Source organism: Corvus kubaryi, unplaced genomic scaffold (genome assembly GCF_017639235.1).
Source record: "Corvus kubaryi isolate FWS band 111438036 unplaced genomic scaffold, C.kubaryi_AGA036_p1.0 134, whole genome shotgun sequence".
Classification (NCBI taxonomy): Eukaryota; Metazoa; Chordata; class Aves; order Passeriformes; family Corvidae; genus Corvus; species Corvus kubaryi.
The window spans coordinates 4,577,917-4,605,833 of record NW_024580668.1 but is presented as its reverse complement, the minus strand read 5'-3'; the positions used below and the strand labels follow the sequence as shown (position 1 = coordinate 4,605,833).

General features: G+C 43.8%; 1 protein-coding gene across 3 annotated transcripts in view; it reads right to left on the bottom strand.

The window, feature by feature from the left end:
• CDH4 (cadherin 4) overlaps window positions 1-27,917 on the bottom strand; it is a 424,578-nt gene that overhangs the window by 85,907 nt on the left and 310,754 nt on the right. For 2 of the 3 annotated variants that reach the window (XM_042046046.1, XM_042046055.1), the window contains exons 5-6: window positions 13,687-13,842; window positions 5,597-5,741 (exon numbers count right to left, since the gene is read on the bottom strand). In XM_042046046.1, coding sequence (XP_041901980.1) covers window positions 5,597-5,741; window positions 13,687-13,842 — 301 coding nt within the window. Of the gene's footprint in view, window positions 1-5,596; window positions 5,742-13,686; window positions 13,843-14,175; window positions 14,249-27,917 lie in introns of those variants that run through there. The other variant, XM_042046065.1, reaches the window with a different exon arrangement.

The following is a 27,917-nucleotide window of genomic DNA, read 5'->3' as shown; positions in this document are numbered from 1 at the left end:
CATTTGCATTATTTTAGCTTTTAGTGCTAAAAACCAGAACGTGTGGCAGCCCCATTTATGAACCTCCAGGTCCAAGGTGCTCTCTTGAACTAGGACCTTCCTAAATGAAGAGTCTAAAATTAACTTCCCTCCAAGCTGGAAAAAACATATTGAATATTTTGACTATGAGCAGCACTATGGCATTTTTGGAATGGGTTGCAGTGGCAGGAAGAGGGATTCACTCCGTGTCCTATTAATTTTTAAAAATGAAACATCTTCTCTTCAGATCTCAGGCCCTGCCACCCAGCAACAACTGCTCTGTTCCTTCACTGAACAAACAACCTGCAGCACACCCGGCATCTCTTTGTGAATTACACTGTCAGGTTGGAGAAGAGGAACAAGCCAGAACTGCAGAATCCAAATTCTCCCCATGAATATATATACGAATGCAACTATATGCCTTAAAAGATTAACTTCACAAACCTTAAATTGCAGTTTAATTTGAAAACTAATTCAGCCTCATAATTGGCTTTCTGTTCAAATCACTGAGGCTAAAGATTTAAATTCTTAATATTCAGATGACTTTCGAGTTTCTGGCCCCATCTGTGCATTAGTCCATGGTGTTAATCTCTGAGGGAATCTCTGCTGGCATAGAAATAAAATAAACAAACTGGGACACCAGTAGAATAATCAGCTTTTAAAATCCTTAGGTTTTTTTATATACTGCTTATTTTTCATGAGATTTCTTTAACTCAATTTGCCACATATAGATTTGGCTCCCAGCTATTTCATTTTTCACGTGGCATGCTATCAACAATTATTCTATCAGAGTTCCATGGACTCAGGAGGACATGGAGAAATTTTAAATTACAACATTTAACATTTCTCAGGTAAGAAATACTAATATTCCTTTATTTTGGAGGACTCTCTATACCCAGCACTCTTTCACACCACTCCCAAGGAAGGTGGTAGGAATTAACTATCCTACAGAACTCCAGGAGAATGAAGGGGCTGGAGTTTAAAAGAAGTCACTTGGACTTGTGCTGTTGACTTGAAAGGGACCAAGATGTATTCAGAGAGTTAGTGAAGTGGAAAGGATGAATGGGAATGGAAAAGGCCAGTCTGACAAGAACAAATTGTTTTGGAGAGATGAGTTAATTTTTGACAATCTTTCTGTTAAAACAAAATAGATACAACCCAGAGCAAAGCACTCAAGCCGCTGCAGAGCATTTCACATTGACCTTTTCAGAACTGAACGCTTCAGTTAAGTAAGACATCCACATCCTTCCGTGAGGAAGGGTTTGCGGTGGTTGTAGCAAAACTAAGCTTCTGCAGAGATGGAAATAATCTTTCTCCATCACACTGTTGTTTTGTGATTAAATTCCCTTTCTTCTTTTATATTTAAGCATTTTCATGCTATCTTATTGAGCAATTTTTTTCCAGAGACGGTAGAGTTTCTCCTGAAAGAGGCCTCCCCAAGGACATCGCTGGGATCCCGCACTGGCCGGCAGTACAAGTTCAGGGGCTGTGCTCACAGCAGGCAGCAACTGGTGCTGTACAGGGTGGAATATCCCACTCCAAGCCCCAGGTCCTTCCTGCTGTAAGGAGCTGGTGTGATGCAGCTTGGAAATGTAGGCTTGGAAAAGGCAGCAGAATCCTCGCAGGGCAGGGAGCACTGGGCAGCCGAGCTCTGCAACCTGTCCCGCTTTGTCAGTGCTTGAAAGGCAACGCGCAGCTCTGGGAGAGCTCTGCTGATTAAGGCTGCCAGAGGGAGCAGGGGAATTTCAGCTCCAGCTTGCAGCTGCATTTTTAAAACTTGGCTGTGTTCTTCACATAGAGGCAAAGTTCAAAGAGGCAGAACATTATTCAACATGAGTAAAACATGGTCTTTTAAGATACACTTTCAAACAGTGGCGCGTTAAATCAAAACAACTCGTGAAGGGGGAGAGTGAGGAAGAAAGATGGTGCTGTGGAAAAGGAAATCCTGCATCACTACTCCTGTTCTGCATTTTTGGAAGGGCCTGCATTTACACATTTCAATTGCCCAGCTACTTGACCTGAGGCTAGATAAGCTAGAAATGCATTAAACTGTTTTTCCAGAGAGTATCAGAAAAGGAAAGATGCAATTCAGTTTAAGAGCCAGCACATCTGAGGGTGTCCAGGGGGCCAGTTCTCACTACAGAGAACTTCACCAAGAGTGAGCTCCTAATTTCAAGAACACTATGCTACGGCTCAAGACAGCATTTCAATTAAGTTATTATAATCTTAACCAGCAACAACAACCTATTATAATTAATAATACTTGATGATTTCTTTTCTATTCCCGTCAAGGGTTGCTTCAAGGTGACTCACAGAGAGCACGCTCCTCAGGAACCCAGGCTGAGTGCTCTGCAGGCTGGGAAGCCCCTTCACTTAAACCCCATCAGACTGTCTAAAGAGTCTCTTCACATTGCTGCCAATTTTTCCAGCTCCTGGACAATTCTGTACATCTGTATTCCAGGCTAAAGCAAACGTGCTTCTGTGGGAGGCTGAGTGCCCAGCAGTGTCACACCGTGCCGCAGGCTGGAGCCTCCTTCTGCATTCCTGTTTCCTTGGTTCACTCTACCCTCCTCTGGCTTGTTCACTGTTGAGTCAGTAGGTCACATCTTATTTGGCCACCCTCCATGCCCCGCCCTGGCCTGGCACAAACTGCAGCTCCCTGCCAGGCTCAGAGATGAGGCCCCGCACTCTGTTCCAGGTCACCACATCCCAGCCCCAAGCGGGGACCAGGCTGCGCTTGGTGGCACAGGATCCTGCGGAGGGACAGCCCTGCCTGCTGTGCACACACAGCCCTGCCTTTGCTCCACCCTGGACCCCAGGAGTGCTGGGACAGCACCACAGGGTCCTTTCGTGCTCACGGGAACGGGATCTGCTCAATTGATCCTGCTGAAGCCTTACCCAGGGCTTTCCCCACCGCTCAAGGTCATGGTGCCCTGCTCAGCCTCTTCTCAACAGCACATTTTTGATGGTCTTGCTCTGCAAAATTTCCATTGGTAGAGCTCGAGCTCCATATGTCCTTTTTTATCTGGGTTTTTTTTTTATTAAATCTGGGCAAGATTCCGACTGACTTCAAACAGCCATTGGCTGCTCATTCTAGCTGCCCTCAGAGTCAGCTTTATTTGGGATACTCTAATATTTTTCTCATTAGAGGTGTGCAAAATTATTAAGAACATTGCAGATACTGTCATAATCAAGTAATCCTGCATTTTTAATCACAGCCATTATAAATGGGCATATGGAAGATGTGAGAAATAACAATTGCACAGGATATCCAGGGAAGCATTTTCAGTCCTCAGGCATAGTTCAGCAGCACCAAGCAGAGAAAAATGAATGCTGAACTCCTGTAACATATAACAAGATTTTTTAGTTTGCTTGAAGCATGGATATTCACACATATGCAGATATTTTTATAGATGCATATACATATCTAACTTACTGTTGAATCAGTACTGAACACATTTTGCTGTTACCTCAAAGAATATGCAGTGTCTTTCATTTGTCAACCGCTGCCAGAAATAATCATGAATTCCGGTCACATATTTCTCCTCTTGCAATGGCTGGTGTGGTACCTCCTTAGTTGTTATAATATTCTGAGGCATCTTGAATTATAAAAAAGTTCCTAAATCTTTGCAAGATCTACCCTTAGCTAAATACACGCTTGTCTCTGCACAAAAGAGGGACACACAACTCTGAAGCAAAGGAGGAGTATGCAGATATTCCCTTTAACTCCATGACCTCTCTATCACTTTCTCAAAGGCACAAGATCATGTTTCTTGCCAAGCACACGGAATGAGGGCCTCCGATACCCAAATTCCTAGGAGGCTCTACAAAAGCAAGGAAGAGAAATTCAATACTAAAATAAACCTTTAAAAGAATACCGATTAAACAGGAAAGAGAGAAAAAAACCCCCCGACAAACACATCAAAGACAAATGTAATTGCTTTTGAATAAAAACAGATTGCTTTCTACCTTCCTGCCTTAAAGGCAAGCACTCCAGCCTGGGATAGAGAATACCAAAAATCACTGCTAGAAGCAGAGGCACGAGTATTTTATAGGCAAAATTATCCTTTTCTGATTTAATAGCTCAAAGGCTTATCTGGATTTCAGACAAGAAGAGGATGCAATTTGCTCCTTCTTTGACAGATGAACAGAGCTAGTTAAAACATTTGGGAACACTTTGAATATTGATCTGTCCTCGAATAAGATGTAAGAAATTTGATTTGCTATGGAAATGTTGTATCAATCTTCAAACCTTGATATGCCCCAAAGTGGCCTTCAAATGAAAGCTGGAAAAAAAATCCGGGAAGATGCCATTAGAGCCGTCAGCTCAGGGACTTCTCACGTTCCCTCCTCCAAACAGGACCGGGATCAGGACTTTGAAGCTGGGACATCACCACCAAAAGGAATCAGGAAGGGAGCTGTACCTATTCTTTGCTCAGGAATAATGTCACGTTCTCTCCCCACCACGTGTCCCCCACAGCTGCCCATCCCTCACAGTGCTGGAAGACAATCAATCACGACTGTGAATCACCTTGTTAAAAACAGTGCCCACCGGAGACTTCCCTGTCACACCTCTGGCAGCAGAGCTGCCGTGATAAATGTTTACTGACACAAACCAAAGTCACGGGGTATTTCACCCCTCAGCTGGCAAACAACTGAGGAGAGAATCAAGGAAAAAATCTCCCTCTGATTTCAGACTTCCAATTGTACTGGTGATACGGAACAGTTTATGTTCAAAGAATGGAAAGACTCATTTTAGTTACGCTCAGCAGTGAGCTAAACCAACCCTGCTCCCATATTGGAAACTGCAGAGTTACATCACACTTAAATAACAAATCAACAATAGAGTTAGAAACAGACTATTAAAGACCTTTACAGCTCTGTTTTTTCCAAGCATATAAATGTGCTCATGTAAAAGTCATCACTTTTCCCTATACTGCTTACATCCTCACTCATTTTTCACCCACAAATTTTCTGAAATTCTACCTCAGGTTTTTCCCCATTTTACCCTCTGTTAGAAAAGTCTGTGGGACAGAGGATGAGTCTGCGATTTCAGTGGGAATACTCCCGCTTCTGCAGGTTTGCATCAGGACCCAAGTAACAAAGTGTTTTCTTGAGACAGAGCCTTTGGAGTCTGACTGGATGCCAGATATTGAGTTGGCAAATGACTGAATTAAATATCAAGGAGGAGGATATTGAGCATTTGAGACACAGGGTCAGTGAAAGGCCACTGCCAGACTGGCTTTCAGTGCTCTGTAATTAGCATAACAGCCCTGTATGTGTGCAATGAGTGTATGAGAATGGCGCTACAGAGCATTACTCTGCAAAACTGCTGCTTTTACAAATTTCACAGCCAGGAAGGGACCACCAGGATCCAGGTTCCCTCCAGCCCAAGTCTGCACTTTCTCTTCATCCAGAAAAAGAGACACCAGATTGTTCTCACCTCCATCAGTCTTCCAGTAAGAGCAGCAAGAGCAAACCTCTCCCTCATCCCCTGTGTTCCCAGCAGAGGCCAAGCCACCACACCAGATGAATGGCTGAAAACCTGTGAAACTTGGGGACTTTTTTTCAACTGTACCTGGTTTGGAGCCTTCATCAACAGATCCATTATAGACTTGGTTGATGAACTCTGGCCTGTTGTCATTCATATCAATCACATAGATGTAAAGGTCAATAGGATTCTCCACCTTGTTTCCATTCATATCCACCGCATGAGCCCGGAGCTGGGAATAAGCACAATGAAAGCACAATATCAGCAACTGGATTTGTTGCAGAATGAGAGACTGTTTTGCAAGGATTGACTTTACATCACAAATACTTTCTCAAAATTGAATGGAGCCAGTATCTGGCTCAGTTCCAGGAGAAAGCTCTGACATGGTTTCCGTCTACACTCCACTCACAGACAGTTTTTCAGAGCTTAATATAATAACAAAATAATGTTTTAAAACAGTGATTGTCAGTGGAAACACTTTAACTGTGGTGTAGTGATACTATCTCCTTCACAGCTCACAGACCACTCTATTTTAATTTTTAAGACATATTGAACCTTGTCTGACGATCTGAAAAGCAAATTTTTGCTTAGTTCCAAATAAAGTGAGGAAATGTTTTTGAGTGAGAAGTTTCTTATGAGAACCTGCAGCCTTTCACACCCATACTAAGAGGGATTTATAAGTGAAGAGATTTCAGGATGACATTAGCAATGTTTATTCTTTGTTTAATCATGGTCTCCAGGAACAGCAACAGCTACCAACCCCATTGCTCTGCACACTAAAAGACATTTAAAAAGTCCCTTTTCTTCAAATAATGGGAGCCCCCATGGCACTAAGAATGAAATTTCTTTAGGCTTGAATAAAATATCCAGTGCTGAGGCATTTCAATAACCAGAGCCACAGGGCTAAGCCCTCAGTTAAACTGGAACTGCAGCTTCATCTTATTAGCAATAACCATCAGTAATAATGCCCAGAAACAAGAGCATCTGTTTTCCGAACAAAAGAGACAGATACAGCATGTCAAAATGAGTAATTAATAAAACAAAGCAATCAACAATAGTCTGGAACAATCAGTAACCAGGTGAAAAAAATGGATAGCTTTCTCATTAAAGGGAACAGATGGCTACTCTAAATGGTGTGTGGCTGAACGTGCTGCCGATGTCGGCTCCAGGAGAACTCCCGACAGCGAGGGAAGAGCTGCACCGCCCTTGAGCACGGCTGCCAGCGGGGAGGCATTGGCTGGTTGGGAGTGCTGCAGATTTTGGCCATCATCCCTCTTCATTTCAGCCCCTGTGAGCACTGCTGAACCTCCACCCTGCCACGGGAGCCGGGGACAGCACTCAGGATGGCCGTGTGACATCCCATGGGGCTGCTGGGTGGAGGAACCAAGGCTTCAGAGGACGTCAGAATCACACAATGGGCTGGGCTGGAAAGGACATTAAAGCTCATCTAGTTCCACCCCTCTGTCACATGCAGGGACTCTAGAGCAGGTTGCTCCAAGCTCCATCCAACCTGTCCTTGAACACTTGCAGGGATGGGGCAGCCACAGCTTCCCTGGGTAGCTTGTTTGTGCCAGGGCTGGCTGGGAGAGCGGGGTTGAAGGACAGGGAACACACCTTCTGGTGCCATCCAGAGATGGAGGCCTCTGGTCGCTCCTAGCAGTTCCCTACACCATTGGGCTGCTGCTGGGAGTCAGAGCTGACATGCCAGGGAGGTCTCCAGCTCCTCTGATGCATGACAAATAAATGTGCTAATTGCATTAGCACTGGTTCCTGTCTTTCACTCTTGCTGTGCTGGTGATTGATGCAACTTTCCCCTTCATGTATGGTGCTCAGAAGTCCAGAGCTTAACAAAAATAACTGCACACCATTAAGATAGGCTGGATTAACAATTAATCAAGCAAAGAGAACAAACTGCCATGTGAAATGAGCTGGGAGAAAAACATTTTTTTTTTAAAAGGAAGTTAAGCAGCACGTTTTCTTTAAAGCCTGAAGAAGTCCAGCTTTGCTTTCAATATAGGATGTACCATTTGTATTTCATGACTTGCAATGCTCTTAATATCTGCATTTCTTTCCTGCATAGGAACTGCCTTGGCTCCCACCTGTTGAGCTATCCTTCATCATGTCAGATGGAGCAATTCAATAACTTTACAGTCAGAGGTCAGACTGTCTTTGAAAAAAAGTAATTCGGAGCTAAAATTAAAGTTATTATCTTCAAACTGAGGCAGCATTGGGCTCTCTCTTACAGCATTTCCAGCAGCGGAAATGGTTCCATTCAGAGATAAAGCAGAGAGCAAAGCTGGTATCTCCCCCCTCAGATCTGACTCTCCCCCTGCAAATTTTTAATTACATTTGATAGCTTTTGTTTGAAATCTCCAGGAGTAAGGGATTTCTCAGCAATGCACATCTATCTGCTTGTTGCACTCACTGAGCACATGTACCCATCAGCGCGTTACTGCCTGCACTCAAGGCAAAAACAATTCAACAAGCAAGACTGCAGGAATCTCATCAAACCTGTGGTGACATGCTCAAATGTCACCCCTGTCCTGAGCCCAACACCAACACTAGGCTGAGCTATGGGAGGCAGGGCAGTGCTGGGCACACTGGTGTGGTCACTGGTGTCCTGACTCACAGCATCTGGGGTTCCAGGAGGATGGCATCCTCTCTCCTGGCTCCTTTTTTTGGCCTGGCTTCAGTGAACATTTCTACTTTTTTCCTTTAGTGCTCGTTTGCATTTATGTGAACAACTCTCATGTGCCAACCCCTCCATATCTTCCACAACACGTTGCTTCTCTGTGGTCAGTGCCAGCCATGGCTGAGGGAGAAGGGAGTCCGGAGCCAGAGGGTTGAATTTCAACTCAGCTCAATGGCAGCTCTTGTTAAAAAACATTCCTTGTTAAGAGACAATTCCTCATTAGAGACCATCCTCAGCAGAGAGAGCCAAGGAAGGAGGAACTCCAGGGGGGCAATCTGTCTGCTGGGAAGCTAGCTGGGTCTCTAAGGCAGATCTATACTACATTTCCCTTCCTTAATTCATCTTCTCCCTTGTTCTCTTGTCCTACTTTTGGTATTCATGAAGCATTCTCAAGCTGGACAACACACTTTGTTCTGGAGTCATTCTTCAGTTGCTGAGATGGGGCTCATTTCTGCAAGGCACAGTCTGAGTCCATGTGGTGCTCCGTGGCTCAGACTGCCATCTGTGCCCACCTGTGACCAAGCCACCTCTGCCACCCCTATTTTGGTGGTAGAGTGATGGAGGGGATGAAAAGCAGATGCATGGGAGTGCTGTGTAACACTGGGTAAGAAACAAAAGGTGATGGTTGAGCTCTGTCAGACACACACATCATTTTGAGCTGGAAAACACATCAGTGAAAGGTCAGTGAGCATCACCTGGGCCGCAGGACGCATGCCAGACATGGGGCACGCACAAGGATTCAAATGGGAGCTGGTGGGTGGCTGAAGAGACAGTTAAGAAACATTTATAAAGTTATTTTGAAATATTTACATTTTCCCCAAGAGGGAGAACATGACAGGAGTGAAGAAGGAATAAAATCAAATGAAATACCTTGCAAAGGATTCTGAAAAATTAATACATGTAGCCAACTAATCTCTAGCTGATGCATCACTCTGCTGTACCAGCCAAGGAGCTGGCTTGATATTCTTTAACAAATATTGCTTAAAAGTATGACAATTATTGCTATCATATTCAGCAGCAGCTACCACAGGTCTCTGAGGTTTTCCTACTGACAGTTTCCAGTGTAAATGTAGCTGTTGGCATACAAATGATTTGGTATCATGATTATTGATTACACTGGAGGCTGGTGGTATCTGAAGGTAGTTAGTCAAAGTCAACACAGTGAATTGTGTTAAATATGAATATTACTTAGGCACTAATACTACTAATACAAATATACATTATCAATCAGTGACAGAGCCTTTAAGCAATAAGCATACAATGTCATGCCTAATTTGTGTGCTCTTAATTGTGATTAAAAGTTCAATTTAGAACATTGTGCCACAAATGGCTGGCATTACTCAACATGGTTCAAAATACTGGAATTAGCTCTTGCATCCCTTAATTTGTAGTAAAATTGTTTTGTTCCTTTGCATTTAAAACAACTCTTTGTCAGTCTATAACCCACCTGCTCTGCTCCAGCCATTTCTGAGGGAGTATTCCATCAGCCTGATGCTGACAGTGCACACATATGTCTGTAACTGGATTAGAACTTGCTTCAAAGTTTCCCTATAATGCGTATTACTTGAGTATCATAAGCAATGATTACTTACTGACATATTTATGCCGATGTCTTTTGAAAACAGAGCTGGAAAAACATCTTGGAAAACTAATGTATCAATTTTCTATCCTTTGTACTTGCCAGGCCTAACTGCAGCTTAATATGAAACCGGTGTCTGGATCAGAAAAGACATTCAGAGCCACTAATTCTGTCAGCAGCACAAACGGGACTTGGGGAGCGCAGTTAAATAAGGCCAAGAGAACCCATGCATATTAAATGTCACTACCTGCTGAAACTTATTTGGCATGCAGTGAACATTTTAAGGGCTGACTGCAAGGGAAGATGCAGCACACACCTGCTGCAGTGAGATGGCAGAGAGATGTGGGGAATGTGCCCCATGGCTGTGTGTCCATCCCATGGCTGTGTGTCCATCCCATGGCTGTGTGTCCTTTGGCTGCGTGTCCCATGGCACTAATGATGCTGGGGTGGCTCCAGGGCATCACTCAATGCCCCCTGTGCAGCTCCACACCACAACATGGTGTTGGTTAAGTGGTTGCAGAGCCCGTTTCGCTTTTCTCTGCTCGTATTTTCAGCTGACTCTGCGTCTGGGATGCCTGCAAGGTCCCTGGAGAGTTTGTGCTCTGGTTTGGAGTGCAGACAAAAACAGGTGAGGCCAAAATGCAGCTGAACTTGCGATCACTGGGAGTGCCAGCACACACAGCACCTGGGCAGGGGCTGTGAGTCCCAGAGGTGCATACATCTCTGCATACCTCAAGCTTGGAATGATCCTCCCTAAAAGTTCACGAATGATCACAAAAACAGGGGAAATTCTGCTGCAGAACTCCTGATCTAATTAGAAAAAATCTGTTTCACCTTAGGGAGCAAGGCAGGTTTCATCAGCAGAATGGCTTGCTGAATGCAGGGAGAGTTAAAACACTAGTATTTTAAAAATGGTAGTCCTGAAGCAATACAGATAATTATGCATAAGAAAATATGTGTTGAAAATGTGGGAGTTAATGAAACAGAACTCTTGATATGTAGCCTCACAAACACTTGCAAATTATTGTTCTTTCTTTTATAATTAGTTTTTAGATTACCTGGGAACAAAAGCAGCAAGGACAACACTCGACAGTGACAGAGATGCTTAAAAGATTTGGTTCTGTTTGGGCTTGCAGAAAACCTGAAGCTGCATAGGAGCAGCAAGGCTGCATCAGACACAGAGCCCATGTCCTGCTGGGTCAGAGGGACCAGGGGTGCCTTGCAGCTCCACTGACATTCTCTACCCCAGCTGAAGAGCAAAGGTACTAATTCAAGCTAAAGGAAACTACAGCAGATGTCAAACCAGTTTAAAGGCAGCCAAGCTCTCCAGTTCAGATCCAAGCCTACACCTCAGTCACTGCTCTTCCAGCACTCACTTCAAACCTGGCTCCATGTTGCCTTTCCTATTGGTTAGGGACTGGGCTCTATGAAGTGGCATAAATTCATTGACTTCTTCAAACCTTCCACCAGCCAAGACTTTGGACTTTATCTTCTGTCTGGAAACTGGCGAATTTTTTTCCAGTTTCCATCATCGTTCATTCCTACTGTAAGCTTTTGCTCCACTGTTTGGGTCATTGCTTTGTGCATGGTGTACTTATAAATGCTTTGTAAAGGGTTAGTAAATGAACAACTGATGGCTCAAGAAACCATCAATCCATTGCTACTGAGGCTGAAAGATCTAAAGGTCATTTACAGCCACAACTTAAAATGTTCTCCATCACCTTCTACTGTTCTGCTAACAAAGATTTTTCTATCATTCAGTATTACTGTCTCTAAGGTCTCATAACATACTTATCAGTTATTCTCTCTGTAAAATACATCTTCCTGTAACCTTCAGAGTACGAATATGCTTATTTACATATGGATGCCACTAGTTCAAGCTTTCTGTGAGGAACAGAAAGGGCTAGAAATCCTGTGGTATGTATAAGGCAGACTCATCCCGTCACCTTTGACAAGACAAGAATTCAATTTACTGAATTCACCGTGACTGGTAGGTTCAGTTCATTTTTAAGGGGCACAGGGTTTGTTATGATGGAGGACAAAATCTGTTTCATCTCATGTTTTTGACTGAGAGTGTCTGATCGCAGACATCACAGCGGCTCCATCAAAAGTCTTAACTTTTTTATTATTGACTAGACTGTTATAATAACCTGGCACAGCTGAAACAATATCAACAACGCTGAGATGACACATACTTTATCTCAAATATTTCCTCTCCAAAACAACCTCTCTTCATATTTTCCTAGGCACGACAAACAAAATAATTGTTCTTGTTCACAGAGGATAAAATAATTTTTCTTCAGATCTCCTTCTACCCAGGGGAAATCTCTTTTTCCACCCAACTAAAGAGGTAATCTATTTTCTTTATCCTTCCACCCCAGCCCAGAAGCTGTGTCAACATGGTTAACTGGATACCTGATAAAGCTGACAGAATGTGCATCTCCGACGGCGCAGTTCGGGATGAGGTGTCAGTGGAAGTGACCCGTGTGCTCCGCTGACATTGGAGCATCCCTGTGAAGGGCTATTACCACGCCAGGAGATGGGGCTAAGGCTGATAGCAATCCATGAAACAACCTTTCACAACCACTCCAGGAGACAACTAAAGTGCAGATGCAGAAAATGTTTGAAATTTTGCCGGGCTATCATGCAAGGGGCAACCGAGTTTTTTAGCAGCTTGTGGGACTGGATCTGCTGTGCAATTACATTGGGCAATAAAGAGGCTGGGATTTATATCAAAACCTAGCAACCAATTACACTGTGAGCATTCTGAAGGTAGAGCACTTTATGAACTAGGATAGCACGAGGCACCATCACTTTTGAGTGTAATTAATCTTAATTAATTCCCTGATATTTAATATTAGCCTATATGCGTATTTAAAAACCTATCTGACACACCCCCATCATACTGCCTGAACATCTCCTGGTGAATTAAAGTGAAAAATGACTATAGCAATTACTGCATGTTTAGATGCAGTAATGATTCTTAAATTAGTAATTTCCCAAGACATGCTAATGTAGTGACTGGCTTCTCATGGTTTTGGGTGGTTCAGTCTACCCATAAATTTGCATGGATTTAACAAGCAGTGTGAAGTTCCACCATTTTAAACAAATGACTCTAACTTTGTGTCTGAAAAAGACATCAGTTTATCTCCACTTTTATAGAATCACAGAATTGTTTGGGTTGGAAAGGCCCTCTCAGATCAAGTCCAACTGTTCCTCCAGCACTACCAAGCCCATCACTCAACCATGTCCCCAAGTGCCACATCTACATGGCTTTTAACTCTCTCCAGGGATGGTGACTTCACCACTTCCCTGGGCAGCCTGTGCCAGGGCTGGATAACCCTTTTGGTGATGAAACTTTTCCTGATCTCCAACCTAAACCTCTCCTGGCACAACTTGAGGCCATTTCCTCTTGTTCTGTCACTTCTTACCTGACAGAAGAGACCAACCCCTAGGTGGCTACAACCTCCTTCCAGGTAGTCACAGAGAGTCATGAGGTCTCCCCTGAGCCTCCTTTTCTCCAGGCTGAGCCCCCCAGCTCCTTCAGCTGCTCCTCATCAAACTCACTCTCTACCCTTTCCCAGCTCTGCTGCCCTTCCCTGGACATGCTCAATGTCCTTCTTATGGTCAGGGGGCCAAAACTGACCCCAGAATTTGAGGTGTGGCCTTACCAGTGCCCAGCACAGGGGGACAATCACTGCCCTGGTCCTGCTGGCCACACTATTGCTGACAGAGGCCAGGTGCCATTGTCCTTCCTGGCCACCTGGGCACATGCTGGCCCACGTTCAGCTGCCACCAACCAGCAGTTTGCACTGGTTTGGCTGATTTAGCACGTCCCTTGTTGAACCCAGCAATTCTGCTTTGAGCTGGTGAGCCCAGCTAAAAGTCAAGATGTTTGATGCTCACATGGTAGGAAGCTCTTTCTTCCCTGTCCATCGGGCGTGTCACGTACATCCTGCCAGACACAGGGTCAATGTTGAAGACTTCCATGGGTGGCTGGTCAGCTCCCACTCCGGTGATGCTGTATCTGATATGGATCTCTTTGTCCTTATCGGAACGGATCTGGAGGAAATAACAGAGACAAGAATCCATAAGTTCTGGACAAAAGCCATAAGGATGTTTAGGCACCTTTAGAGATCTGAGCCTGAAGGCTGCAGAGGTGTAATACCACTGTCAATCCTGACAAGGGAGCTGAATGCCAAAGATTTGGCGAAAAGCCACGAAAAGTATATTCCACATAGTTTCAGCTGCTTTACTCTTCTTTAATTCCTGAGAAATCGTTGAAATTGTGACTTTTTGAGTGAGATGTGGAAGAGCCTAAAATGCACAAAACCCACTGTTTACATATTACTGAAACCCCAGTCTCCTCAAAGTGTTCAAATTTTTCAGCAATACCCAGAGTCTCCCGGCCATTAATCACTTCTGAAAACGCTGTCTGCAAGCTCCCACATCGTATTCTCAAACCTGGTGACTCTGCACACAAATACTCCCATGAAATTCAAAGAATGGGGCTGTTTGCTCCTCTTTGTCCAACCCTGCTGGCTTGACAAGGACGAGCTGGGAACGCCCAGTGGGATGTTACCATTTCACTTGATTATTTGTTGAGGAAAAGCATGTTTTGGACACTGTTTCTGAAAGCCTTTCCCTCCCTCATCTTGAGAACAACACTGCAAGCCGAGTACAGCACAGCGAGTTCCATGAACCTTGGCTACAGAGCCAAGGAAAAAAAGAAGGGAGGTTAATATGTTGTCCTAGCAACCCTGACTATCTCTTTAAACAGAAATTTAATTTTCTGATCAAATGCTGAAAGAAGTTCTTGCAACAGCATGACTATTCCCAAAAGAAAGTGCAAGGTACAAATAAATTACCACCCCCTGCACCATCACAAAGTGTCTTGGCACTGTAAAAAGCGATGTGCATAAATTTTTCCCTAACAGGTCTATGAATACAACGAAGTAGTGGGAAGATAATAGAGCCCTCGTAGCTGAGCGCACGCTGGCAGCTCTGCTACGGCACCTGCACCCTTGGAGGGGCCTGAGCGAACTTAGTGGGGTGCTGTGTCCCCCAAACAGCCTCGATCTGGGGAGAGAAGGTCATTTCCCAAGGGAAGAGGAGGCTTTGTTTGTCAGGCAAAGGAACTGAGATGGGGCTGTGGGCTGCTCCACACTCCTCCCATGTGTGATCTACTGCTATTCCTTCCTCTCCTGACACAGGAGGCCGACAAGATGCTGAACGTGCCAGTGCAGGGCAATATCAGATCCCTGGCCCCCAGAATCTCCTTTGATAGCTTTGTCCAGATCTGCTCCTGCTAATGGCTAATCATGTCAGTTATTACAGACACCGCCAGGATTGATCCGTGTGGCACCTGCGCCGCTGGAGCTGCAGGTCAGGGAATAGAGACAATTCCATTTGTCTTCTCTCCAAGGATTCACTGCTTGTTACGCTGTTAGTATTGAGGAAAACTGATTGGACTTACACTGGTATAGTCACTTAAAAGAGGGCCTGGGGACACTGAAAGTGCCCTCATGCTGCACAGGCTGATTTTTCCAGGTTTATGTGGGGCTAGTGGGTATTTGGAAGAGAGACCCAAGTAGGCAGCCACGAATCAAACTTTCATTAGCAAACCTGGGGGTGAGGAAGGGTATATTAAAATCAAGCCTTGCTGCACAGCTGTGGTTTTGGTGACAGCAGCTGACCCACCAGATCAACAGTTGAAGACCACAGCCCCCCTTTTCAGAAGGTCGGCTCTGCCCTGCCAGAGGGAAGGGCTGGAAATGGAGCTGGTGGCAACGTCTGTGCAAATGCACAGCTCAAGTCACGGAGTTCAAGCTCCAACTCACTGCATCCACACCTGGAGCCAGGCTTAAGGTAAATGAAAACAGGAAGACACTGCTGGACCTCCAGCTTTGAGCCAGAGTGGGGATCCCATCTTACAAATTAAAGACACACAGTTGTGTGTCTTTATCAGTGTGTGTCTGCACAGCTCCAAACAACCTGTAATGTAAATTTTCCCTTAACAAAGGTGGGAAAACCCCATAGCAACCCAATCAAGGCATCTGCACTTCTCCCCAGCCCCAGCCTGGCTCAGCTATGGCCGTGCTTGAGCACAAACACCAAAAAGCTCAGCAGTCACTCCAGGGGACCAAAATGGGAGCAGTTTTAACCCGAATCACAGAAGGGGAGAGCCTGTTAGTGGACATTTTTCTGCTCTATTTCCTGTTGCATATAGTACCCAGATCCCATTGTGATAGAAGCATTAGAAATGCATAGAGGGAGACAGAAACAGGGAAAAGGAGCCTGGATTTAAATATTCAGTGCTAAAGGCACTATATTTTATTTTTGGGAAACGCAGATAAACAGAAGCTCTCGAAGAAAGCTATGTACAGTTTAATAAAGTGCACGCTATAGGATGTCCTTGCAGCACTTTTATTAGCATTAATAGGGTCTAAGCTGTCTGTATGTAAATCCTTGCAGATGTAGGAGATGAAATACATCATAAGACCCACACGACTTACCCAATTATACTGGGAGAAATCCATGACCTAATTATACCGCACTGAGCAAAACAAAGATGGGGGAAATATATTGCAAAGATTCAGCAATGACTCGTTACTTGCTGTTAATTGCAATCATAGCACAAGGGTTTGCCTGCTACCTGTACTTAAATCCATCTCCAGGAAAAATACAAGGGTGTGAAGTGTTCAGAAAAAAATCATGTAAAAAGTAGCACTTGTCACAGAAAGTTGCAAAGACCACTGACAATGAACCATAGTACATTTTACTACCAGGGAGATATTTATCACACACATGTTTTTTATATTGGAACATACAATTTTAGCACTCTTAATGAGATAAAAAAAAAAAAAAGATTTTTCAGTAATCCTGTAATATTTTGACCAAAGGTTTCATTTGCCTAATTCCCAGGGTGCAATTTATTAAATCTTGTTGAGAAGAGCATTATCTGAACACAATGCAAGGTTTACTTCTTTTGTTGAAACTGTTCCTGGAGCAGTTTACCATAGTAATAATAATAATAATAGTAATAATAATCCCCTCTCTATTCCCAAGGAGCTCAATAGGTCAGGAGTAAAAATTACTGGTTGGGGGAATTTACTGGTTCAGAAGGGAGTTATACTTTTTCCTTCATTTAGCCTGGGAAGTGAGAAGATGGTAACAGATCCATATGATAATCTTCTGACTGGAGAACATACACATGAATTTTCCTTTCATTTATCTCTCCTTTTATAATGCAGTCAAGAGGTATGCAGGGCTCTGGGTTACAGAACAGATGGCACAGGTATGGTTTTCCTTAGCTGCATTTATACATTTTTTACTTGGAGAACCCTTGGAGCTTTGAGCTTCTCCAGTGCCTGGCATGATTCAACTCTGCATATGATGATGGGAGCAGGATGAATGATGATGGCTGATGACTGTCATAAAAGGAATTTGCTTGCAAAGCAGCTTTTATGCTCTAAAAAACCCCTCTGGGATGGAGCTTGGAGTGGATTGATACACTGGTGAGGGAAAATGTCCCAGATCAAAATGCAATTTATGTTGGAAGATGCAATCCCTTGTTCCTATCCTACCTCACAAACACAGGTAGCATTTTCCATGCAGGAACCCTCACCAACTCTGACAGATACAAATGGACCATCTGGAAACTGTGGGATCAGCCACCAAAGCCCCAGAGGGGACCTGCAGCAGAGCCAGGCACCGCACTGCCATTGCCATCCCTCTGCTTGGCTGTGGCCAGCAAGGACAGGATGGCCTTGCAGCCCAGCAGAGAGTGGTTGGAGCTCAAATCATTGAGGCATCATCCAAAACCCAGCAATGGTTACAACTCAGAACCAGAACATCAGGACTCTGACTCAGCCCTTGTTTCTATAAAGCAATCCCAGAAAGAGGAGAAATGGTGCATTTTCACAGATGGGTATTTTCCACTGCAGGTTCTGATCTAATAACTAAAATGTTTGAAAATGATTTGCAACTCTTGAGATAATACAGGGCTAAGCCCTTCCAAGCTGGCCTTCTTCTCTGCAGCAATGTCTCATTTAGACAGAAGAGCAGTGTTTGTGGCACAGGATTGCATCCTGCTTTTACAGATAACATCTGATGGTTTGTGCATCTCCATCAGGATTTACTAAAGGGTAGCTAAACCATTCCCACAAGCTTTACTGGTGAACAGAATTTCAGGTGATGAGCTCCTCTAAGCTACCAGATTTGAGCACTGTTCTTCTCCTGTTCATCCACACCTGTGTGCTCTCAGCATTGCCCTTTCTTGCTGCAGGGGTTTGAATTCACAAGCCCTCTCTCTCATCCTGGCAGTGGCAGGAACCACCAGAGATCCCTGCAATGCTCCAAAGCCAGGAGCAGGGGTGGTACAGAGTATGGAAAGCTGTGTGGTCAGCAGATTGGAGGGCACCAGTGAGACTATAAATTATACAGTTCTTGGAACACGACATTGCCAGAAAAAAGTGTTGCAATGGAGACTGTTTAGAGAGCAGTAAAGAAAATGCCTGGAGGCCCAGGAAATGGGGTGTGTAAGGAAAAGCTGAATGAACAAGGACAACTGAGCCTAGAGAAGAGATGTGACCTTAACAACAGTACCTAATAACCTATACTGGGAGAATTTCACAAGGTGTCCATGGTCTGGGTCCTGCCCTTCCTTGCACTGTGCCTAGGAATGTATCTGGAGAAAGCAGAGTGGGACATTTATTCTCTGTTACATTTTCCTTCCACAGAACGAACCAGAAAATAAATTTCATTCGAAGTTCTTTGTCTTGCTCTACAACATATGGAGTAAAAAATGCCCTTCAAAAACCACTTAGTTTCCCAAATCTCCCATAGAATACTAGGCAACATTTGCACTAACATAACCTGGGGATACTTAGACTTGATTTTTTTGTTTTATAAAACCCATTATAATTATTAATGAACACATAAAATAATGTAAATGATAAGCAGTAAGTGTCTTTTATTATTAAGCTCTTAGCTATTTTGCCCATTAAGAAAACCAAATTAAAATAATTGAAGATTATAATCTGTCATGCATTCAAAATGCTCCATAGAAATTCAGACAGGCAAACATATTCAAAGCCTTTAAAAGGGCACACTTAAGAGTCAGTCTAAGCATTCCAGGATTGGCTCATTAATTTTAGTGGAAATATTTTAATTCAACTACTCTTACTGCTTATTGAAATCTTTGCTAAGGACTTACTTATTTATTTTTAACTAAATTTGCAATATGTTTAGGACTCATTTGTATAAAAGTTCTTAACTCTTATTTCACAGTTGTTTTAGAAGCCAGTAAAGAGACACATCTCTAGCCTTGTATTTCCAAACAAATTACTGTATGTTGCTGAAAGAATCACATATGGTTTCAACAAAAAGATGCAAAAGTGAAGCAGAGAAAAATGAAGATAGATTTGGAGACCCAACCAGGTGAAGGTAACATTTATTAACTTCTGTCTCCTTTTATCACACTTTCCAATGATCACAAGGTATGTCCTAGATGGAAATGAAAAAAAAAAAAAAAAATCCAAACCAGAAGATCCTCTAAAACATTTCTGGTCTTCAGAGAAAACAGTCTCTTCTGTGCCTTGCAAAGAGGACGCTTGGACAAGGCAGGGGCAGTTTGTATAAACCAAGCATTTTCACTAACTGCAGCCGTGGGTTTAACAGCAGCTTGCCCTGAAGTGTTCATCCACCCCTGGACAAAATGACCATCGTCTGAGCCAAGTGTCCATGGTGGTGGTGTTTGCAAACAAGGTTAAGTAGGGAAAGACCTCTACTGACAAAGAAAGAAGGGATGGAATCGCCCATTTGTATGTGGGGATTTCTTTCTTTCCTCAGCTGGGACTGGTTTCATCTCACAGATGATTTTTTAAAGGCTTTGCATCTTGTCTCAGATAAACAGAAGAGAAGCAAGGGTGAAATCCATCCTCCTGAAGGCTTAAGTATACATCACATTTCCTGGAAGAAGTGGTTTTCTCTTTCCACCAAGAGAAGGAGAGAACCAAGGACTACACCTAGACTAGAGATCAAATTTTCCCATGGTTAAGATTCACTGCTGGGAGCTGAAGTTTCTTCCTCTTCTTTAAAATACCACTCCAAAGCCAAACTATGAAACGTTCCCTTTGCCCCAGTGGCTGGATCTCTCCCATGTCAGGTTAGATCTTCCTGTGCTCCAGCTGAAATCTGTGCAAAGTGATTTCTAGCGTATTTATTTTGACGATAAGACAGAACACAAGTCGTGCTCCAGAGAGATTAAAGCTGTCATTTTAAGCCATTAATGTAACTGATGATGCAGCCTGCATGAAAGAAACGAAGCTATGAGATGTCTGAACCCAAAAGAGAAGAACCTCTCCTGTGTGCCCGGCTTGTTGTGTGGTACCTGCAGAGGAGCCCGTTCCCATCCAGCCATTCCCATCCAGCGCTCCTGCTCCTTACCACGAGGATTTGCTTCCTCTGCACGCACCCTGCGAGCGCTTGGCTAAGGTGCTGCACCAAATGTTCTGCTGCTGACAGCTTCCAGCATTTCACAGGTCATTTGGCTTCCACACGGCTCCCTCTGTCCAAGGGCTCCTCTCCAACCCTGTGGCTCCCTTCAGGCCAATTACATCCATGTGGACACACTCCTCTGAAGCCTCCCTATGCCCACGGGTAGCTTTGATAGTTTTCACTCCTTCTCTTGCTTCCAAGTGTTTTGAATTGTTTACCAGGATTTTTCTCCTCTACCTGGATGAAAATGTAACACTGAGCAGATGGAGAACAGCATATAAATCAGGCTCAATAAGGAGCTGGTAATGCAGTGGGAGAGAATTTCTGCCTGCAACTCTGGCCAGTAACTGTGTGACCCCACACATAAGCACAGGATGAAATTGAACTTGTCAGACTCACGGTCTAATTCAAAACTACCATTATTCTGCTTGGGATAAAAGTGAAATAACAATCCTTTTGCCTAGGAAGCCAAATTTTGTACATGATGAGATGACACACTACAAGCACAGAGTACCTGGTGTGCAGCAGTACATCCAGACCAAGGATCTGCTGCAGCTTAACTCTGCTTTCCAACCTGCTGAAACTGCAAAGAAATTTTTGTTTTAGCTTGAGTTGTCCTGACACGACAAGACTGAGGTCTGCAGGGCTCATGGGGCCAGTCTGCTCTGTGTTACTCTGCAGCTGGTCGAAGTTTCTGCGTGGTGACTTGAGACTGCCAGCAGCTCCTGTCAGGTCTGTCTTTACCAGTGGAAAACTCAGTAAACTGCAATTTTTTTGCATGGTCTTTGTGATTAAATAATTAAGTAATTTTCATTACTCGCTATTATGAAGGTCAAGAAGCCAAGGTGCCCGTATCAGGAACTGGCCAATGTGGATCTTCCACATCTCATGGTAATTGATATGGCACAGTCATTTCTCAAGCAATACGTGCCCTTTTTCGGGCCTTTTGCAGCCTGAAAACTCCACTGTGGAAATGCCTCAGACTGTAGCAAGGCAAGAGAGAGGGAGGAGAGCAGCTCTGATGGGAAGATTACAGAACATCTCCACGTGACCAACATCTTACCACTGCCAGAACCTTGATAGCAGAAGCAACAAAACTAATTTCTCCTACTCTTTCCCTTATCTCTCTTACAAGAAAGCAAATTCTTCACTGCAGTGACTGAAGGCATCCCAGTGGAGCTGATGTGCTGCTATCAGGTGAATTTTGGCCCTGAAGAACTGAGGCTGGTTCATACTGTGCAAGATGCAAGGGGCTGATACTGCCTGACTGGGATTTGAAGCAGATGCACAAACCCTCTGCTGTAGAAGATGCTCCATGACAAAAGGTGAGAGGAAATAACCTCTGAGAGTTCAAACCACACTGTTCTTACTCCTGTGACAGGCAAGAGAAGATCATCCTTCATAATCTATTTAAGAAGGGCTACGCACTGTTTCTTTGCAGAGGGTACCATCCTGCAGCACCTTCTTGCAGCTGGCCCCACTGCTGCCTGTGATGGCTATGCCTAAATGAAGACAAAGTCAAGAAAAGCAAATCATGGCAGTGGGAATTTGTCCTCATTTCTTTTTGAAGTGCATCTCTCCTGAAGCCTTATGTTATTACATCATGTCTGCCACAAAGCCAGCCTGGAAAAGAGAATCCAGCACCTTTCTGGGTAAAAATGAGCAGAAAACTTGAGTGCTCAGTGCAGAAGATAAATAAGGGTAGCAAATATTGACCTACACAGGAGTAACCTGATCACTGTAACTAATGATTGAGGCCCTCAGCTGGTATAAATCAGTGTAAACTCAGTGGCTTCAAACAGAGGCATGCTAATTTATTTCAGCTGAAAATCCAGCCCATGGCATTTAAAAATTTAGCTGAACAGCAGAAGAACAAGTGAAGAATGATCTTCACACAACACACAGCAATTTACCACAGGCAACATTCCTCTTGGTAGGACAGTGAGCTTGGACACAGGGAACAAGCATTCAGGGGAGAACAAACACACTTGTGTTCTCAGGAAGGAAGTTTTTCCCAGACTCAAGGGATGTAATTGGTCTTAGTGTGTGTGACCTTTGCTGTTGTAGTGAGCTCTGGCTTTCCCAGAGGCATGCACTGAACTCCCAATGGCATGATGCCTCCAGATATTACTGATCATGGAGAAGTGATGCTGTGGCATGATTGTGAGTGCTGGTCTCAGCATAAAATAAAGCTTTTGGACCTGCCTGCAAATAGCTAACAATGGGAAACAACAATAAAACCCTCCAGTGTGTCTATTTTGGAGAACAAAATCTGCTGAGGCTCATGTTTGAGATGCTACTTTGGGATGCTTGCAGAGCAGGATTTAAAGCTCTGCAGCTCTCAAAGTCTCTCTAAAAAGTTTAATTATAGGAAAAGCAAACCCATTTGTCTGTTCTGTAGGGTGGATTACATGGCACAGCGTATACAGAAGTTATTTCAATGGTCAGTAAAAGGAAACACCAACATGAGGAGGCAGGAAATGAAGCTCTCTGTGCACACGGGAGCAATGCTAAAAGACATCAGTGCAGGTCTAGATTTGATGGTCCTGAAGGGTCCTGTCTAACCTGAGATATTTTATGATTCTGTGATTTATTGCCCAGTGAACAGTGTGAGATGTCTTTGGTCCTAGAACTCATCCTCTTTTGTAACACAGACAAAATACTGAATCCTCCATAACTTTTCCCTGATGGCCAAATTCTGCACACGGATGCACACATACGTTTCCTTCCACAACAGCTATGCTGGATATCCAAGAGCTGTACTCTTCCTTCAACGAACTTGCAGAGCAAGACACCACAAGAACTCTGTGGTCAGGAATGTCCAAGTAAGGTAACAGCAAACAGGCTGACATCAGGCTGGCACACCCAGCCTGCACACCTGGACCCAGCCCTTGCCCACATGTGGTATGCAGGTACACAGCAGCTACAGGACACACTGCCAGGCTCATGCCAGCACCCCCTCTCCAAGCCAGCTCTCCTGTGCCCTCCCATCACCTTCCCACAGCCCCTGCCCACCCTGAGGGTCCCCCAGCAGCTGCAGCTCCTGCACCCACACCCTGAGTTCCAAGGGTACCTTTCCCTCTGGCGTGGGAACTCCAACACCCATAGTCTGTGCAGATGTGCCTCATGCATCAGGGATGGGAGATTGCCTTCAAGGAAATTACAAACCTGGCTGAACTCTGCTCATTTGGAATGAATTCACAGGGCTGGATTTTTGGCAAGTTTTTTGCTTTTGTTAACTCTATTTCTGTGCGGGTTTGATCTGAGACCCCTGCTTGCTTTGACTTGAATTCATGTTAGACTTATTCATGTGACTTATTGATGTATTTCACATCCACACACTTTTAATGCTAGAGGCAGACAGGCCAGCTTGAGGACATGGAACCATAAATGAAAAGAAAACCAAACAAACCAGTAATTTCTGACACGTTACACAGCCTTTTCATATCTCACTTCCATTTATGGCACATCCTGGTTTTGGATTTAACTCTCCAAACTCACTAACAGTCCTGAAAGATCACAAACACAAGCTTTTCACCCTCCAAAAACCCCAACAACAACAACTGCATTCAAGTCATCAAGGATTTTAGAGTCCAGCCTAGTCTGGGATGCTTACTCTCAACTCCCATTTTAATTGAAGATGCTCTGACAGACACATGGAATTTCTTGTTTAATTTTTTTTTCAGTATTATTAATTGATAATTTAATTTTTGATCTGGTGAATTACATGCATTACATGAATTCACCATCAGTGAAATGACAAGTTTAGAGCAGAATAGTTTAGGTAAGCAGATTGTCAGTGCTTATGGCTGTAAGACATAATTATGTACAGCCAACTGTGTAACGCGCTTGAAAAAATTATAAGCCTAGGCACAGAAATTAAAATTATTTCAAGATGAAGTTGTACAAATACAGCTGCAAAAAGCTGCAAAATCCTATTAATTTGTGCCAACTGTAGTGGGTAGTGCAGGGGGGATCCAGCCCCCACCTCCCTGCTGAAAGAAGTTTAACACTCAGTGAATAAAGGGCTGGGTGCTCAAACATGGCTCCAGAAGACTATTTCAGCTATTCTTTATGTACTCATAAACTTGTGGGCCTCAGCTGGTAACTTGGTATGATGACTCCTCAGCATGTCAGGGCAAACATTAAATGCTAAATTACCATATGTCAGCTTAGGGTGGTTAATAATTCTACTGCATCTTGGACAACTTGAAGGTTTTTCTGAAATTGCTGTCAAATCAAATCTTTCTTTCGATCAATAATGCAGCCCAATGAAATACACCATTTGCGGCGTCGAAAAGAATAGATTAGCAAAGTACTGTAAATGCAGCTGGCAAGGACAACAAACTGCATTCTCTTAGCTAGTGATGCCCAATAAGTACATCAATACTTCCAACGAGAGGACCTGTGTGAGGAAATGGCAGTGTCTGTTCATCACATACCTATTGCTCTGTTCTGTGCTCTTCTGGTTGCCACCAAAGCCCCCTGACCCCGTTTTCCCTGTGGATCTAACAGGCAGCAGGTAATTAGAGCAGCAATATTTGTTTTATGCCGCTGGGTCTATCAATTACAGCCAGGGGAATGAAATAGAGAACGACTGTGAGCATGGAGAACCCGTCTGACCTGCTGCTTGTTTTCCAAGCTGTGTAATAGAGATATCTCTGGCAATACTGAGGATCAGGACTAGCTGGCAACAGCCAAATCAGGTAGGAAGTGCAGAAATCTGCACACTGGGCTTATTTAGAGGGGTACTACCCACCCCAGATCGTGCTGCTTCTGCCACTTTTACTTTTAGTCAAGCACAGCTACAACAAACACACGCTACTCCAGCAAGTAAAACAGATTGGAAAAGATGTTGTTTCCTCTGTGCATTTGACAGCATTGATGACACATTTCAAGATACTCAACACTAGGAAATCAGGACCAGATCTCCAGTTCAACTGCATTTCCTGTCAAAACACCTGAAACCTAATCAAATTACTCCTACTTTGTTTTCCTGCGCATCTTACTATGGATATGCAGAATATCTGACCATGGGCTCCTGTGGTGCAGCCACAGGATGCTGTAGCGCCTATGTGAGCCCTGGAAATGATTTTTCCTTAACATCAACTGAAAGAAAAGGTGTTGCACTGCAGATGGCTTTGCTGAGCAGCACCCAGCCTGCTCCTCGCTCCCATGAGCAGCCCTCCAGGAACAAGGCTGGGAAGCCCTGCTCCAGTTTCTTTTTTTGAAGCACTAACAAAATCTGAGCTCTTACAACATCTCAGTGTTTTCTCCTGCTCTTTGATCTCTTCACTACATTCACAGTCATGTCAGATTTTATAGTTCAGTTGTGAGTCAGAAATATGTTCTCTGGGTCTTACAGATCCATCCCATCCGGCACAGACACCTTCCAAAGCCTTGTTGGAGCCTGGTGACAGCAAGAATGGACCCAAAACACAGTGGTCCCCAACAACCTTTAAAACCATCAGCAGTGAGTAAGCAAAACCCATTTCTTATAGCACATTTTTTGAGCATTTTGATTTTTGGTAATTCAGGCCACTCCATCCAATACCCAGCTGCAGACAGATTTAGTTGTAGCGGTTGTTCTCAGGCTGCAGGGCCCTGAGAAAGTGATGTGAAAGTTGCTAGTAGCAGGAAATTGCCTTCATAATACTTTCAATTTAAAAAAGTTGGTAATGACGCAGGGAATAGGTCCTGTGGGAACCAGAAAGGTTGAAAATAATCCACCAGCGAAAGAATTGTGAACTGCTGACTTTGGGCATTTAATTGGGATGGAATTACAGGTCATCTCCCTCCATCAGTCCTGTGCACACTCCAAAGGTGATACTAAAAAGGAACAGATTATTATTATTTCATAGAGTATCTTTTCTTTTTTTAATCAGAGGAAATGAAAGGAAAACATTCTGCCACATACCCAAATCATGCAGCTGCTTTATAAGCAGTGCCTTGCTCTCTGAGCTGATGTAAACCAGCACAGCTTCTCTTAATTCAGCTTTATGCCCATTTCCAGTGGGTGCCAGGCTGACCCAGTATTTCTGTGGAGATTAGAGTGGGATATCGCTTCATGTTTATTTCTAGGAAAGCTCAAAGTTGGCTCTTGTGCCTTTGAGGAGCTGGATGTATGTGAGGAAATGATGTTTCTTCAAATTCTAAATCTTCAGGGCTTTTTTTTTTTTTTTTTTTTCTTTTTAATCAGAAGCAGGAGGAAGATTTCCTGACCCTCTGAACTATCCCTGGGTTTGAATACGCTACACGGCATGCCTGTAAACACAAGAAGAAAGCTCTTGTGTGAAACTTCTTAAACTGCAGAGGATGACGGACGGCAAATAGGATGCAAGCCAAGGAACATGAAAATTAGCACAGAGAAAGTTTTCAGGATTCATTCCATCAGTCAGCACTTAAGGAGGCTTTGAAGGGGGAAAAAGCATCCTTTTTATATTAATCCACTACTTCTGCACTTTCCCCCTATTCCATGGATTTAGTGCTTAGCTGCTAGATATCTATATGCAGAGCTTTATTAAGAGGAGCTGGTTTACTTTTTGAAGGATTCCACATCCATTAGTTCATAGAGAGAAAAGAGGCAAAATCATTTCTCCTGCTGCAATACCCACAGTTTAAATGACGATTTACTGTTCCCCAGCTTTTAGTACTTAAAGATGTGGATGAGAAAAGGGCTAGCATTTCTTGCAATGTATTTCTGGTCATCACCTTGCTAAAGACTTGGTTGTGCCACTGATGATAAAGTAACTCAGTAAAAGCAAAGGGAAAATCCCCTTTTTCTCCCCCTTTTCTATCTTGGCAGACTTCACATCTGAAGAGGAACCTTACTGTTCCAAGATAAAATATTCCTTTTTTCTTTAAAGAGAAAAAGTTCTCTCAAGCAAGAACTTGGGCAACAGCAGGGGACAACACCATGCCAGTATTAATTAGCAAATTCCAAATGAATCATGGTTTGTGCTTAGCAGGGTATGGTTGAAAACGATGTGAACTTTTAAAATGTTGTGTTGAGCATACTAGTTACAGCTTACTTTTTATATATTTTTTAATAAGACTAACAAAGAAAGAGTTGCTTTGGAAGGGCATCTTATTTCCTCCATGGCCCTGCTCCCAGGCATTTGTGCTCTTGCCCATCTCTTTATCTGAAGGTTGACACCCCCCCTTAGCTCATCCCTTTTGGTTTGAGGCCATGACTGGGGGATGGCATTTTGCCTCTAATTAAGAGGTGGCGTGCGGGGTTGCCCCCGCTGTGACCTGAATCACCTAGCAGGGGGTGCATGGTGACATGCCACACTCATCATCTCCGTGCCTCTTTGATCCTGAGTCTCCAGGACTCCAAGATGTGCCTTCCCCACTGAGGAGTGGTGCTCCAGCCCCTCCAGAGCTCTCCAAAACAGCACAGGAGGCAGAACTGGGCAGTGGCTGCACCTGGCGGCAGTGACGGACTCTAATCTTAATTTCAGGATTATTCAGGTTGTGATTAAGCTGGGGCACCTGTCAGTGCAAGGCTCATCAATTCTCTTTGATTTGAAAAAGTCTGCATCTGTGTCAGAACTTCAATTTCAATGCAGAGCTCTGTCACTGTTTTTCCACTCTCTCCCCTCAATATTGAGTTGAAAAGACACGGGAGTTGAGAG